General features: G+C 35.1%; 1 protein-coding gene across 2 annotated transcripts in view; it reads right to left on the bottom strand.

The window, feature by feature from the left end:
• The window catches only part of LOC149806640 (ATP-dependent RNA helicase DDX24-like), a 74,090-nt gene that overhangs the window by 43,372 nt on the left and 13,440 nt on the right, over window positions 1-17,278 (bottom strand). Inside the window, exons 3-7 of one of the 2 annotated variants that reach the window (XM_089956001.1) lie at window positions 14,509-14,583; window positions 12,908-13,056; window positions 3,697-3,802; window positions 2,365-2,564; window positions 1,290-1,478 (exon numbers count right to left, since the gene is read on the bottom strand). In XM_089956001.1, coding sequence (XP_089812127.1) covers window positions 1,290-1,478; window positions 2,365-2,564; window positions 3,697-3,802; window positions 12,908-13,056; window positions 14,509-14,583 — 719 coding nt within the window. The remainder of the gene's footprint in view (window positions 1-1,289; window positions 1,479-2,364; window positions 2,565-3,696; window positions 3,803-12,907; window positions 13,057-14,508; window positions 14,584-17,278) is intronic. The other variant, XM_089956010.1, reaches the window with a different exon arrangement.

Genomic DNA, 17,278 nt, shown 5'->3' with positions numbered 1-17,278 from the left:
TCTCGGCATTTTTTGGACTCCAAAACCAACACAACTTATCCAATCCAATAAACAGTTACGGTTCAATATCACTGGGCCTTGAAAAGTCGAACAAATTGTCCCAACAGGTGAAGTTTAGCATTAATTGGCCTCCAAATGACTTGTCCCATCCCATGAACAGGAGATTTTCAGCATTGTTTGTCCTCCAAGTGACATATGACTATTGTGCTGATAACTGCTACATCAGTATTCTTTCAAGTATATCACATGATAAATTCTTGAGTTTTGATTGGCTAACTACAGGGTTAATTAAAGAGCTGTTTACATTTACCGCTGGCTCCTGGGAACTATACCTGTAACTATTGGCCTATACGATGCCATATGACATCAAATTAAGTCATGTCCCTTGGGAACTGATCTCCGAAACTGTTTTCATGTTCAGTATGTGCCCGATATGAACCACCAGACAAAATAGCAAACCAGTTCCCTTAAGAGAAGGCAACAATACAATAATAATACTATGAAACAAAGCAGCAGTCTCCTGTCTGCATCCAGGTATGCACAGAATTCCTACATCCTTGAGTTGAGAAGTGAAATACATGATCATAGTAAGTAAGGACATTATCAATTGGTTTTACCTCTTTGCATCAGGTTTAGCTCCATGAGATCTCCACCATACAAGATCTTGTCAAATGCTTTATTGATCGCTCTACAGAGGAATAGTACCATGATCAAATTTCATAGAACATATCTCCCTATCTCATAACATACCTATAGTCAAAATATATCAAGACATACTTTCTGTGAGCATTCAAGTTGAAATTCTACTGTAAGCCTAACAGGATGTCACAGATGTCAACTGAAGGAAGGGTATATCAATCAGCCAATGAAAGTGTCCTTGATTTTGCAGAAAATGATGTTATCTCATCATTACAATGATGAAATATATAAAATCATCTCATCAGCCAATCAAATACATTTTAAAAATTTTGAGTAAACCTTGTGCCAGCATTACAAAGAAAACCCAGCTTTTTAATTCCTACTAGACCCTTATATGGCAGAGATCTCACTGAACCACACGAGATGTCTTTTTGAACAAAACAATTTAGTGTGCAATATTTAGAAGACCTATGCCATATGTTAATTTGAATATGAAACATTTTACAAACTATACTTATTTCATGAACAGATGGTTATAAAGCAGATCATATAATCCGAACTTCACATCAATATCAGTTCATGCTTAAATAGTAAAGAACAAATGGCTCAAACTAAATTATCGCCCATAAAGACCCTAAATAATAGATTACCTGTATGCCAGTGTACTTGGCCACTGCCTTAATGTGATCCCTGACCTGTATGGCCAGTTCCCTAGTAGGTTCCAGGACAAGGGACAGTGGGGATCTGGAGGGAAGGGTCACTTTGGCTGAATCAGGGTCATTGTCTAACCAAGTGAAATCTGCATTATCTATAACTTTTACAAGCCCAGTTTCACCATCCTGAAAATTAAACAGCAACATTTAATAAATATATATCTCCTGTAAATAAAAAATTCTGAACAAGTGTCTTTGTCAAAATTACTTCATACAAGATAGACTGTACCAATGCTGCACAGTATCAGTTTCTCAGAGAATTTCAACTTTTCCATATTCTTCTACTTTTCACGAAGACTGAGTAGATATTGTTTGTCAAATTAGTTTAAAAAATAAAAAATCAACAATATGCACTATGGCTACGAGTTTTAGTCCATATATGTAGCCCACAACACATGGTGTTCTTATGTTGTTCCCTATTAATTTTTGTATGTAAGTACATTTTTAGCATTATGTAATTTGAAGACTGATAGAAAATTTGATAAGCCAGCCATGTAAAAAACATACCCACAAAAATCCCCGCAAGAAGTAATTGTTTGACTTTATTGTAACTTTCATGCGTGCTCCAAGTTGTTGCAAAATAAGTTTGGTTTGAAAAACATTTTATCGCAATGTAACTAGTGTTATCATTCTGTGTCTTTTTACTTCTGAAACTTTACACCCACATTACCTTGTGTTGAATGGCCAAAAATTAGTTCAGAGAATAATCAATGAAGGGGGTGAATCTGATCAACAGACCTAAGTCTAGAATCCCGATTCATTCAATAAATAAAATATAAGCCTAATCTGAATTTGACCATTAAAATGTATCAAGTCTAAACTTAAATTAGAAACATGTAAGCTGTTGATTCTGGGTCCTGATACAAAGGACTTTTCTATTAGAGAAAGTTTAGATAACTGGTCATGGATAGTTTCACAACAGCAGTAGCTGAGATTATTTCATTAATAATTTACATATTTAGTAAAATTATAAGTATGTCCATTTGCTAATTTGTTCAGTGTCTTCTATCACCTGTAGAATATTTACCTCATCTGATTCACTTTCTTCATCATCAGGCATTTCATTAGTTACATCATCTCTCTCATCAGTGTCTAATTCTTCATCATCATCATCATCCACTATCTCCTCCTTTCTTTCTTCTCCTTGGTCCTTATCACTAACATCAAATTCTTCATCATCTTCATTGACAGCTTCATCTGAGTTTTGAAGCTCTAAATAAAAAAATAAAAAACAAAACAAAAGATGACAAATATATTCCATTATAATGACATCAACAAAAAAGTTATTTATAGTAATTATTTGGCATTGGACTTCCTATCTGAAGACAAAGTAAATACTGTTAGCTGATAATTATGTGCTGAGTTTTAACATTCAACTGCATGCATGTCTGACAATATCTGTTCATTTACAGCCACATTCAGCAAACAGCAGATGACACTAGTATTGATGGATGTGAAAAAGGGTCCATTACAAATACAATACTACAAATAGCAATGAAAAATATCAGTTGCATCTCATTTATACAATAAAACTGATTTATGGGAATATAATTCTTTTAAGACTAAACTACAGGAGTGATTAAGAAATTTTGCTCATATAAATGTAGCCTCAATTCTCTGTCATCTCCTAGTTCCATGATGCAGCTGAATCAAGGAGACTGATATGCATAATCAAAAAGTGTATGACTCTTCTGGACATAGTGAGTACAACACACATCTTTCGACGATGACTATGACATGTACTAAATTTTACAGCAATCCAATGAAAACTAAGAATAATAACATGAACAAAATTCTATAAAATATTGGGCAATAACTCTTCCAAAAATTTTTATATAATATAACATCTACCAAGTTTCATAGGGATCAATAAAAAAAACCTGCAAGACAAGCTGCATTTACCTGACTGTATTCAGCTACACATAAAAAGGGCAATAACTCTTGCAAATATTGCAAGAACAATGATTTTTTTAACATGTGCATCTTCAAATAATAACCATAACTGTACAGTTCCAGGCCAATCACTGAAAACTGAGACTAGCTGTGTTCACAAGAAGCAGTTATGCTCTACTGTATGTTCCAGGTATTAAAAAAAGTGATAACTCTAACAAACATCTCAGAAGCAAAGTCATTTTTCAATACATTTGTCTTCCGATGATGACCATAATATGTACCATGATCGACAGAAATCTATAAAAACTATAGTACTAGAGCAAGTCTAACTGCAATGCATTGATAAGAAAATGTAAGAAATGGAACTAAATGAAAAACTCTACAACAATACTGATGACAATGAAAAAGTGAAACTTATGTCTTGCATATGTTTTGCAGGCAAGACACATACCATCTTCATCCAAAGCTTTATCTAGAGAATCTCTGTCTTTCCTGGTTTTGTACTGAAGTATGGAATGTATAAGAGGTATTCCAAATGCCAACGTCTTTCCACTACCCTGAAAAGTGTTATAAAAGTACTTACTACACTTTATATCAACAATATGAACATGTGCATCATATATGTAAATTGAATTGTTGTCACTTAATTTTAGTGCTTGGCTAACTATAACCAATTATAATGGGATTTCATATCTTATGTTACATGTTTAGGCTCTAATAAACAGTAACAAAGAAAGAGTGAAAACAACAAGCTTTGAAAAAGTTAAAAAAAATTTATTCCCTGGAAAAATAATGTAAAAATGAAAAAATTAGAACTTATGGTTTTAAAAAGTAAAATCCAGGAATAATCCAAGAATAATACACGAATTAAATTTTAAAAGTCTTAGTAATGAAATGTTCTAATGAATTCAAGTTCGAGTCCTGACGAAAAATCCAAAATAGAAGGCAGTGACATATATACTGTAGTCAGTATAGCGCTGATGTGTTTACAGTTCTTTGTGAACTACAGAAAATAATGTTCCAGTGTTTGAATTCCAATAAAATTTATAACAATGTTTTTGTCCAAGAATTTTGTATGAGAACTCAAATATTTCCACGAAAAAGAATTAATCTTTTAGAATACAAATAATTTGAATAAAAATTAAAATCTAACTCCAAACTGGTCACAAACACTTTCCAGTGTAAAGGTAAAAGCCCAAACACAAAAATATCTCTCTAAACATCACTATTAAATCTAACTACTGTACAATTTTGGAAAACCCAGAATTGCCAAATAGAGGCTGTTTACAATCTAAAGTCACATACTCCCAGTATGACCTTGATAAAAACCAATCACTTTACTCCAAGAATAAAATAAAAATAGAAAGTTGTTTACTTGTCTCAGTGACAATCAAGGCTGGGAACTGTCAAAAATATAAACAGTATTTCCATTATTAGGTGTTTATGAAGAGTCAGGTCAAACTGAATATTCTGAAAAAATGCAAAATCAAGTAAACAAGATTATTTTACACTGACATGTAATGAAATTAAAATTAAAGAAATTAAAACTTAGAAACAGATATGTAAATTAAATCAAATATAAATTAAATAAAATATACATAACACATATTGTATAAAAACCTATTTTTTTTATCTTGATAAACTTTTATGACAAAACATTATTGGCACAAAATTCAGTATTGGACTATTTCAATGGCAATGTAGGAGATCTTGGCCCATAACAAAGTCGGCCTATAACGGAGTTGGTCCCTACAACTTTAATTAAAACATTTCCCCATAACATACTCGGTTCATTAAGGAGTTGGGACACAAAAAAGTTGGCCTTCTTACCCTTAATCTTGTAGTAATCATAAAACAATGTCAGAAATGATACATAATATATACTTGAAATTAAGTGCCCTTATAGCACAAAAGACAAAATAAACCTGGAGGTTCCCTGACTTACATAAAATGACAGAATAGTGAGGACGAACCACAATCATGCAAATTTCTATGAAATAGAAATACAGTCATTTTTGACAAACATACAATATAGAAATATAAAAAGGAATATTCTGGATGGTGTCCCCAAGACAAAAATGAGACATGCCTTAATAATTATGTGGAAGAATAATGTTGTTAGGTGTTGGTTTATGTGGCTAGGGAATCAATATGACAGATATGGAAGTGCTCACATTTTGTGAGGTCATGTGAAAACCAATCGTGAGAAGGAATTTGACACGGCAAAGATACAAAATGTATACTAGAAGAATAAATACACAAGAAGATGACATGTCTGCTTTGCCTGTGTACTTATCTTTTTTATAAAAATATAATATCTAATAATTAAGTCGATTAACATAACAGCTTTACAAGGACAAAGACGTTTCAAGCTTAGAATAATGGAAAATATTTACTGTTGATACAAAATTTACAGTATATAGATGGGAAGTGCAAATGTAATCAGAATCACACATTTCAACACGTTTACATTTAAAATAGTAGAATAGACCAGATATGTGCTATCATAAAACTCAATTAACAATTTACAGCGCCAGGACGAGGACAGTTTCAAAATGTTGATATGCAGTATATAATTTAATTAATCTGGCATTATGATTTTTCCCACTATATTTGTTGCAGAATAAATTACCAGTGACAGCATCTTACAAACAACATAAAAAATGAAATGGCCATTGAATTTTTTTAAAATGAAATCCACATTATTATTATATAAATCGTGGAGTGAAATGCTGACCAAACGTATAATGGGTAGAGTGCATATTGGGCTGAGTTTGTTATGTAGACTGAGTATGTTATGGGCCAATTTGGGTAGGCCGAGTTCATTATGGGCTGTGTTCATTAATGGGATGACTCTGCTATGGGCCAAGTAGTCCCGTAACCATTTGATGACATGACGTTACTGAAACAACCCCATTATTGGACTCCCTCATTTTATGATAAAGCATACAACTCTCAAGTGCTGGACTCCTACATTTTATGATAAAGCATACAACTCTCAGTGCTGGACTCCTACATTTTATGATAAAGCATACAACTCTCAGTGCTGGAATCTCTCATTTTATGATAAAGCATACAACTCTCAGTGCTGGAATCTCTCATTTTATGATAAAGCATACAACTCTCAGTGCTGGACTCCTACATTTTATGATAAAGCATACAACTCTCAGTGCTGGACTCTCTCATTTTATGATAAAGCATACAACTCTCAGTGCTGGACTCCTACATTTTATGATAAAGCATACAACTCTCAGTGCTGGACTCCCTCATTTTATGATAAAGCATACAAGTCTCAGTGCTGGACTCCCTCATTTTATGATAAAGCATACAAGTCTCAGTGCTGGACTCCCTCATTTTATGATAAAGCATACAAGTCTCAGTGCTGGACTCTCTCATTTTATGATAAAGCATACAACTCTCAGTGCTGGATTCCTACATTTTATGATAAAGCATATAACTCTCAGTGCTGGACTCCCTCATTTTATGATAAAGCATACAACTCTCAGTGCTGGACTCCAACATTTTATGATAAAGCATACAACTCTCAGTGCTGGACTCCCTCATTTTATGATAAAGCATACAACTCTCAGTGCTGGACTCCCTCATTTTATGATAAAGCATACAAGTCTCAGTGCTGGACTCTCTCATTTTATGATAAAGCATACAACTCTCAGTGCTGGATTCCTACATTTTATGATAAAGCATATAACTCTCAGTGCTGGACTCCCTCATTTTATGATAAAGCATACAACTCTCAGTGCTGGACTTTCTCATTTTATGATAAAGCATACAACTCTCAGTGCTGGACTCCCTCATTTTATGAAAGAGCATACAACTCTCAGTGCTGGACTTTCTCATTTTATGATAAAGCATACAACTCTCAGTGCTGGACTCCCTCATTTTATGATAAAGCATACAAGTCTCAGTGCTGGACTCCCTCATTTTATGAAAGAGCATACAACTCTCAGTGCTGGACTCCTACATTTTATGATAAAGCAAACAACTCTCAGTGCTGGACTCCTACATTTTATTTCACAGCATTGCTTAAACAAACCCAGTGTTAGACTTCCTCATTTTATGACAGCATTAACCGGAACAACCCTCAGTATTGGACTCCTCACATAATGAATGTGACTTGTATGACACAGCATTACTGGAACATCCCTCAGTACCAGACCTCCTCACTCATAATGGGATCACTTGTAGGACATAAATTAGTGGTACAAAACCTTCAACAGGGATTGTCCTGGGCTTTGCCATTGTCGCAAATTGTGAATTTTTTTACCTTATTGGTGACAAAATATACCATCTGGCGACCTTTTAGGCTGTTTAATTTGTACATACAGTCATGGATTTGGAGTGGAGAGATTCAAAGGGACCACGAAAAGAAGCCACACACTTGGATACACAATGCACTGGAATCTGTCTGTTACATTAACAAATTCTTTGTTCATATTGAGAAACCCATCTTTACAGTGTATTGTTACATAATAATCTGCTATGTTGACATCTGGCCCGAGTAGTGTATGCTGTGATACACTCAGTCATGCTACCGGACTATACCTACAATCGACCGACCTCTGAAGATGCGAACAGAAACAGCTACAATTAATTGAACAATAGCTAATCCTTGGTTTTTTTTTCAATGTACCAATAAAATAGTTTTGCTGAAAATTCTGAGAAAACTGATCATTTTTGAAGACACAATTGCTGAGTATAAATACATAGCAAATGGAAAAAATCACAATCAGAATTATATACTGTCAACAATGCAACTTAATCATGGGTAAATGAAAGTTTACAGTTGCATGTTCATTGTCTCATCCTAAGAGTCAGTTAACAAAAAAAACAGTATTTGGATTTAGTACAAATTCATCAGACAAGACAGTCACTGAACCTGACGTTATACCTGACAGTCCAACATCATCTACATGCAGTGATGGTAGTAATGCTTCAAGTGCAACACTACAACATGATGAACGGCTCAAAAGTTCCAGAAAATTTCTTGACAGCTGGAAACTTGGGCGTTCGTGGCTGCGATATGATACAAAGTTAAAGCAGATGTTCTGTGATATATGTATCAAGGCACAAGTCATCCATTCATTTATAGCTGGTGTGATATTTTGAAGAAGGTGTGTTTCATCAAACATGAATCCAGGCAGGTTAATTTTGCCCATTGATCTTTTACTTTTACCATCAATCCCGTGTTATGACTCCAGGGACTTAAACTATACAAAAAAAATAGCAAAACAAACAAGTTTTGCATAATTGAAAATAATTCATTTCTCAAATTACAGGAGTGAAAGAATTAAATTAGCTTATGGCATGGTGAATTAATTCCTATTTCATAAAAGTCCTTTCAATTCCAATAGTTCCAAGAAATCTGAATATGCTCCAACATAAAATGCCCCTTCTGTGTTGAAGTTTCAAATGTACAAAAATCTTTTCAAAGAATTCAATAAATAGTCAATGAATAAATTTAGTTAATACCATACAGTTATTCCAACGTGTCATGCAAAAAAATCTTTTCAAAAACCAAATTGGGAGATTGAAACAGAAAACACGCAGATTGGGACCTAACATCGGGAAGTTTTTTTTTGCGGCATATTTAAAATCTGTTTCACTAAATATTCACCGATTTTTTTGGTCAAGTACATGTGAAATTCTTGCTGTTTCTCCCTGTGGAGTGCGTTATCCCCCCCCAACATGTCCCCCATTTCATATTCTAGTCAGCTGTGCCTAAACTGCACAATAGCTAAAGGTTAGACTCAAGCCTCTTTGACATACAGTGTGCCCCCCCCCCCAGCACACTCTGTTATAACACAAATTCGGATATAACAAGGTCGTGGTGTGGCTCCAGAAATTTCTCATACATGTATTTTTCTCATAAACGAAAAAAAAAAACTTTCTTAAAAATATGAGATAAACATAAAAAGTTTATTATCATTTTGTGGCAGAGATTATGTATGAATATTACAAGATGATCGTAGTGTGGCTAGTTAAATTTTATATGCATTTTTCTGATACACAAAAAAGTAGTTTTTTCTTTTCAAAAGTATAAAAACAAAATATAATGTATACAAAATTTATTCTGGGATCACGTAGGGCTTTGCCAATGTCACAAACTTGGAATTTTTCCCCTTATTGGTGGCAAAATATACCATCTGGCGAAAAAAATTATTGGCGACATTGTTGGCTGTTTAAACTTGTATACAACCATTGGTTTGGAGTGGAGAAATTCAGAGGCCCCATGAAAGGAAACCTCAAACTGCATATAAAATGCACTGAAACTTATCTATTGTTATATAAACAAATTCTTTGTCCATATTGACAAACCATCTAAACAGTGCATTGTTATATCATAATCCACTTATCTTGACATCTAGCATGAGTACTGTATGTTGTGAGATATCCGCTTTTTTATTGACATTTCTGGTAATGGAGATCAACTGGACAAGGCATTATCTCACAATCTATCTTTCATCGGATTTTTGGCTGCTCACTATAATTAATATATTTACAAAGACTGACATTTGTATGTGGATGGTAAGTAAAATTTCTCTTCTTTTCACTCAGAATTAATTCCTTCAGAACACTCACATTTTCTGTAATAATCCATCCTCAGACCAGAACACATGTGCATCTATCATCCGTTGACCCTTTGTTAAATTTCTGATGCGTACATGGAAGGCAATATCACGCTGCTATCACAAATGTAAAAAAAACAAACAAAAACAACGAAACCACATCTTAATTATTGATTTATTCAATAGACAGGGAGGAAAAGTAACAAACAATGGCCAAATCCTTTTTAAAAATGTATCCAGATAAAATAGTTTGCTGAAATTTCAAAGGAAACAGATTACCTTTGAAGCACGCATTGTGATAAAAATGTTCTCAGCAAATGGAAAAAAATCAGTCTCAGTGTTGCAATACAATTATTTGATGTTGCCGCCACAATAAGAAATGGGCATTTGTTTGGTTCTCCAAAGCTGGCTTTAGCAGTGACTTCAATAATGCATGCACCCTTCAAAGAAAGCCAACTACAACCTTCAATAAAAACAAAGAACTTTTCTTCAAAGGAAGTCAGTACCAAATTTAAATAAAAGTAATGGAATCTGACAAATTTTTTCATTTTCCAGTGTGACTGGAACATGTTAGCTGTGCCGTGAAAGTTTCCTTTTTGCAGGGAAAAAGTTTATGCTTACGAACGCTACCAGGGGTCCCGAGTGGCCGAGTGGTCTAAAGCGCTCTTCGTTACGGATCACTGCCATCTCATCTCTGTCTGCAGCGGTTCGAGTCTAGGATTAAGCCAATTTTGGTATGTGAGAAAGCTTGCCAGTAGCTTCTCGTGGGTCGGTGGTTCTTTCCGGTGTTTTCCCGGGTTCTTCCTCCACCATTAATACTGGCTGCCATGCATAGCCTATCATGTGCTGAAAAATGGCATTAAACCCCCACAACAACAACAACAACGAACGCTACGAACAGCAGCTTAAAATGCAAACCAACTTTTACTGACTTGGGACGTACTGAAAAGTAAATGTCCTTCGTCATTCATTATGTGATTGTGTTGTGTTTTTCCACTGAATTCAGACCAATATGACCTGTGACAAAATTACTGAATATTTTAAATCTCTGTGTGTGTGCATATCTTCGATGGAATCACTTGCGTGTGCATATCTTCGATGGAATCACTTGTATTGTGGATTCATTGTATATGATGAGATTCACTGGTGAGTACATGGTGTTGATACTCTATTTGTGCTATACATTAGACGTATATATAAACAGTATTCACATATATGTACCAATTCATGGTTCTCTAAATAAAGTAAACTATTATATATGCCTTCTCTGTTTTCACTACAGGTGTATTTCTCATTTAATATGCATCAATTTAAGATGGTAAATGTGCCAATGAAGCACGTGTTTTACTGCCCACATTTATTACCTGACCCCCTTGCAATATTCTGGGGTACATGCATCATTTTCTTCAGCTAACTGATCTGGTTGCTTATAACACGGTTCGGTCTATAACACGGTCAGGTTCTATGGCTCCTAACTACTGTATTATAGTGAGGTCACACTGTACTTCAAAGAAACCACCTGTTCTACAGTGAGTGAAAGCACTAGCAATTGATTGACAAATAAACAATGCCTTTTTTTGTTATAACTAACTATGCCTAAAATGGGTGTGAATTTATGTTAACAGTTCAAATGTCGTCTCAAGCTACCATACATGTGATAACTATTTCACACATTTTATATCCCCCTTATTTCCTTATTGTTAACTCATATATGCATATAACACTGCTTACTAAATAACATATTTATTCCGAATGAGTTGGGGGGGGGGGCACATATGCTCTGTGATATGTTTCTTCATTCCTTCTTTTAATTTAATGATGGTAATTAATGCTTATAAATATGTTACATTAATGCAAGGTGTTGACTCAAGTAAGTTTCATTGATGGGAATGGAGATCCTAGTTTGCTTGTCAAGAAAAATATCTACAGCATTCAGTGATCTTTCTTGGGATTTAGGAAGCAATTCACTACAAGCAAAGCATGTAAATCATGGCAAAAATAAATTTCTGAACTCCTGGTTGACAGAGACGTACTTTGTGAAGCTAATCATAAAAGGGGGGATTTAATTCCTGAATGCATGAAATTGATGGTCGCATTATATGTCAGTTATCTTATGTTTTAGAATTAAAATGTGATTAACGAAAGTTCCTTACAAAACTATTGTTTGGAAATTAATACAAATAATATAGATTTGCTTAATACCTGATGTTTCTATTAAAAAAAATGAGAGAGAGAGAGAGAGAGAGAGAGATTGTAGATGTCAGGAAAGTAGATATTTTAGATCTGACAATGACTTTATTTCAGGTGACAACAGTCATACCTATGCCCTAATGGTGATGCCAGATGTAAAGACCATGGAAGTAGTGCAAAACAGTCATGTAATGATTTATTTTGTAATATCACGGCTGTATTGCTTGTTGTCAATAAAGTAATAACTATCCCACCTTTTTCAATTTTCATTACTTATTTGGGGCCTTCAGTGGCCGAGTGGTCTAAAGCGCTCTCCGTTATGGATCATTGCCATCTCACCTCTGTCTGTGTGGGTTTGGCTCGAGGATTCAGCCAATGTGGGTATGTGAGAAAGCTTGCCAGTAGCTTCTCGTGGGTCGGTGGTTCTTTCCGGTGTTTTCCCGGGTTCTTCCTCCACCATTAACACTGGCCGCCATGCATAGCCTATCGTGTGCTGAAAAATGGTGTTAAACCCCACAACAACATTACTTACTTCATTAATAGACTTGGAAAAATAATCACTACTTGTTCTGGCAACACTTTTTGAAAATTGGTGACAAAATATTGAGGTTGGAGAATTCTTTGGTGACAACTTTTTAAAAGCCAGGACCATCCCTGCTCAGTATTAGACTTCCTCATTGTATGATAGAATATTAATGGAACCACTATCAATATCTGGCTCCATCACCAATAATGCAGACCACTCATACGACTTTCATGAACTGTCTTACAAAGAGACAGCACTGTAAATAAAATAAGATATTTTGCTTTAAAAAGTCTTGCTATCAGATAAAAAATGGTGAGAATTAGAAGAGGAAAAGTAAAATTCCCAAATCCTTGACTTACGGTTTCTGCAGCTCCAATGATGTCCAGTCTGTCCCTGATGGCATGAGGCAAGACCTGGGCCTGAATAGGGGTTGGCTCAGTAAATCTCAGGTCCTTAAGTGCTCTAAGAACCTCATGGGGCACAAATAAGCCATTCCAGGACTCCATTCCTTAAAAGTACAGAAAATAGTACATGTATATACAGTGCAGCCTCCCCTAACATACACTTCCCTTAAACAAAACCTATAATAAATGGCCAGGGTTTGATGTTCTTTTCTCTTCATTTCATCTACATATTTCACCTCTTGCCAACAACCACCTCTCTTATTCAGGCAAAACCTTTCCATCCCACTGGCGGCTGCATAGAAACAGTTGCATGTAGTATTCTTTGACTGACTAGTCCAGGGGCACCAGGTGGCCGAGTGGTCTAAAGTAATCACCTTTATTGACCACTGTAGTCTTAACTCTGTCCATATAGATTCAAATATTGGGCTCGTTCAAAGTGGGTATGTGAGAAAGCTTGATGCATTTATATTGCTACCACTTGGACAAAGGTGATACTTATTTCTTGATGGACTTCCAATGCCACCAAAAAGATTAAACCTATTTTTCACCAATTATACATGAGATAATAAGTGACAGTTTACTTGAAAAGGAAAATAATACTTGCAGTACAAAATGATATTTGCAACCAATATATCTTGAATGTTATCTATCTTGTTTTTCACCAGTAACAGGGATGATCAAAACAGTAACAGTCTCTCCATGCAATAATTTTAGGTATCTAAAACTGAAAACACTTCAAACTTCTATATATAATGCACAAAAAAATCATATTTGTAAACATACTTGGATCAAATAAAAGATTTTATATATGACAGCCAGAATTTGTTATTATTGGTGCAATGTTTTAAGAATGGAACACCAACTCTGCATAAAACTGATCACTGGTACAAGATAAACTTACTAACATAAATTTATTTACAAATTTATGAATATAAAGAAATCGAATAGGTACATCGCTAATATTTCCAAGAACAAAAAACACATATATTGACCGCTACTGTGGCCTAGTGGTTAGAGCATCTGCCTCGGATGTGGGAGGTTGTAGTTTCAATCCCCGGTTGAGTCATACCAAAGACTTACAAAAATGGTACTAACAGCTGCCTCGCTTGGCACTCAGCATTAAGAGGTTAGTGTTAGGACTGGTCGGCCTGGTGTCAGGATAATGTGACTGGGTGGGACATCATGCTACATGTCTGTGGCATGATGCCCCAGTGCAAAACATCACTATAAACTGTCACACTGCAGACATCGTAGTGATATGACTGAAAAATTGTTAAAGCAACGTTAAAAACACCCAAATCACACACACACACACACATACTTATATATTATATCATTAATGCAACAATAGTTTGTAATACATAATATAATCAGTGGTAAAATGTCTACAACTGGGTTGGTATGAATTTCTCTTCCATCATATTAAAAACAGTAATCAACACCTGCTGCTGTAGATAACGCAAAATTTCATGTGAGCTGTTAGATCTTTTGAAAATGCCTCTAATTTATCAAAATAAGGTGGCATGTAGATATCAACTGCATGTCACAATTCTTACCTTGAATAAAGTCTTCTGTAGCATCTTGTGTTGTCAGTTTTATCTTTTTTTGTGGTATGGCCAACTCAGAACAAACTGAATGAAAAAGAACAACATTCTACTTCATGCTCAATAATGGTAGAAAACCTTGTGGAACACTTCAAATATTTTAAAAAAGTAATAGCAAGTAAATACATGTAGATGGATTACAGACAAAAACTGGACAGTTTCGTAAATTGGCCACTGTAAAATTTCTTAACTTAGGGTCATGACATGACTTTTTTAAAGCTATTATTGTTTAATAATTAAAGATATGGATATATTTGTGAATTAGGTCATTTAGGCTTGTGTTGCTCTTGAAACTGATGTGAGGCATGTACACCTTCACAGTATATAGACAGAGGTCTCGGAAACACTTAACCACACGTATTTGGATGCCAATGTATTATCTTGAATATCACTTAGGTGGGAGTCTTCCGTACGCAAGTAATAGGTGGGCGGCAAAATTCAAAGACTTGCCCATCCTGCTTCAGCCACCTGCTTAGTGGGAAAATGTGTTAATTAATTAGCTGTGCTGACATTTACAATGACAGAATTTAGTGGCTGAAAGACCCATTGACGTACATGTTGCCATTATAAGGGTACGTCAAAAGAACATGATGCAATAGCTGGGCAGCAGGTTCAAAGGCTTTGACTGGCGGCTGGGTGGGACAAAGTATTGATATTTACTGTGACTGAATTCAGAGGCAGAAAGACCCAGAGATGTACATGTGGTCAATTATAAGAGTACATCAAATAAACAAATTTATATTTTATTATTGTGTTAATTTCTAAGCATTGCGGAGTAAGTAGTGCACATGACCTTGGGATCAAGACATGCTGAGACATAGAAAAAATGCCATTCGCAAATTTGGATAAGTATTTTGGGGTTAAATGGCAAACTGACAAAGACTGTAATGAGATTCAGAAGAGTACTCAAGTTGCTAGAACTTACAGTTCAGATGGGACAGTAGCTAAGTGTAAGAAAGTGTGCGCTGCCTAGCTTAGTGCTTGGAATAAGACATTCTTTGGACTGACAAAATTTATTCTCACTCTGATGGACAAACAAGAGCTATGTCGGTGTTATAAAGAATGTAGAAATTAAACTCAGTGGCAACCAATAGTTCTAATTTGCATAGTTTTTTGGGACGGGACTGCAACTTTTGCTGGTGGGACTCCTATTTTTAGCAAAATGGGAGTCCAGGACTCCTAGTTTTAAAATCCTAGCAAGATCTCTGATAGACATGAAATACCAATAATGCTTTCCTCCAAGTAGTCAGGAGGAGTTGCCATATCAAATTTGACCGAACAGACAGGCCATTCCATAAGCTCTTATGATCTATGACCACTAGAGCTGAAACTAGGGTAAAGGTTGGTACAAATTGTTTTTTTTTTAAATAGTTTTTTTTAAAATCCAGGTCATTTGAATTCATATCACAGTTCCAACCTAAGGTTACCAATTTGGATATGAAAACTGGAACATGGTTCATACTGTTTTATTTTCTTTTGTATGTGATAAAAAGTTAAGGGTTGGGGCAATAAAATAAGGTAGGTTGGGGTTACCAGAACCATACATATTTTCTTCTTTGGCCTATAGAGTTAGGGTCATTAAAATAGAGTAGGTTGGGGTTAACAGAACCACACATTTTCTTCTTTGGCAAAAACAGAATCTTACATTAATACTTAACTGAAATAAAATTTATGAAACTTGTGAAATAATTTCAAGTTTTTTTTGCCAAGGATCACCACAGCTTACCAAAGACAGAAATTAATAGTCTTGCTTCACAAATTTTAGTTGAAATCAGCAGTCATGTAAGATCCTCTATTTATATTTAAAGGTTTGGCTTGGTTTTGTTGTTTTATACCACAGCAACACAAGTAGGTTATTTGGTGCCAATATGTCTGGAGTTAAGTGCCTTGCCTAAGGATACCACCATGGTAGTAGGGTTCAAATATCTACAGTTGCAATTTTACTCATGCAGAATACACTAAAATCTGAGACAGCAGGACTCATGCCTCCATTTATCACCTCTTATGACATGTGGGAGGGTGGTTCAGGGTCAGTCTATGTCTAGGTGGAGGTGGCATCAAAATATTGAAATATCAAAAATATGAATGAAGTTTTGCTTGTTACATGTTGGAAAGAAAGGGATAAACAGATAACTGGACAGACAGACTGGAATCAGTCATTATATGTGTCCAGCATTTTAAATGTGAAGTCTGAACTTATTTACCCTAATGAGTGCACCTGCCTTAACAAGCATCCCAATCCACCTTTTTGAAGCATTTCAGGCAAATGCACAGCTGCCCACCCCATGAGAGCTATAAGCATAATCCATTAAAATGGACAAATATAGTAATCTAAGTGTAACAATTTCAATCTTTATGTTACATGTAATAATTACAATAACCAGTTGCTATAATTCTCATTTGCCTGTAAATTGCCCGCTATAATTCCCATATGCCAGTCAAATGCTAGTTACAATTTTCATATGCCAGTAAATTGCTAGCAACAATTCTCATATGCCAGTAAATTGTTAATTACAATTCAATTCTCATATGCCAGGAAACTGCTAGCTACAATTCTCATATGCCAGTAAATTGCTAGCTACAATTCTTATATGCCAGTAAATTGCTAGCTACAATTCTTATATGCCAGTAAATTGCTAGCAACAATTCTCATATGCCAGTAAACTGTTAATTACAATTCAATTCTCATATGCCAGGAAACTGCTAGCTACAATTATTATAT

Source organism: Sinohyriopsis cumingii, chromosome 1 (assembly GCF_028554795.1).
Source record: "Sinohyriopsis cumingii isolate HCF-2022 chromosome 1, ASM2855479v2, whole genome shotgun sequence".
In the NCBI taxonomy this organism is placed as follows: domain Eukaryota; kingdom Metazoa; phylum Mollusca; class Bivalvia; order Unionida; family Unionidae; genus Sinohyriopsis; species Sinohyriopsis cumingii.
This window is presented reverse-complemented; position numbering and strand designations above follow the sequence as displayed.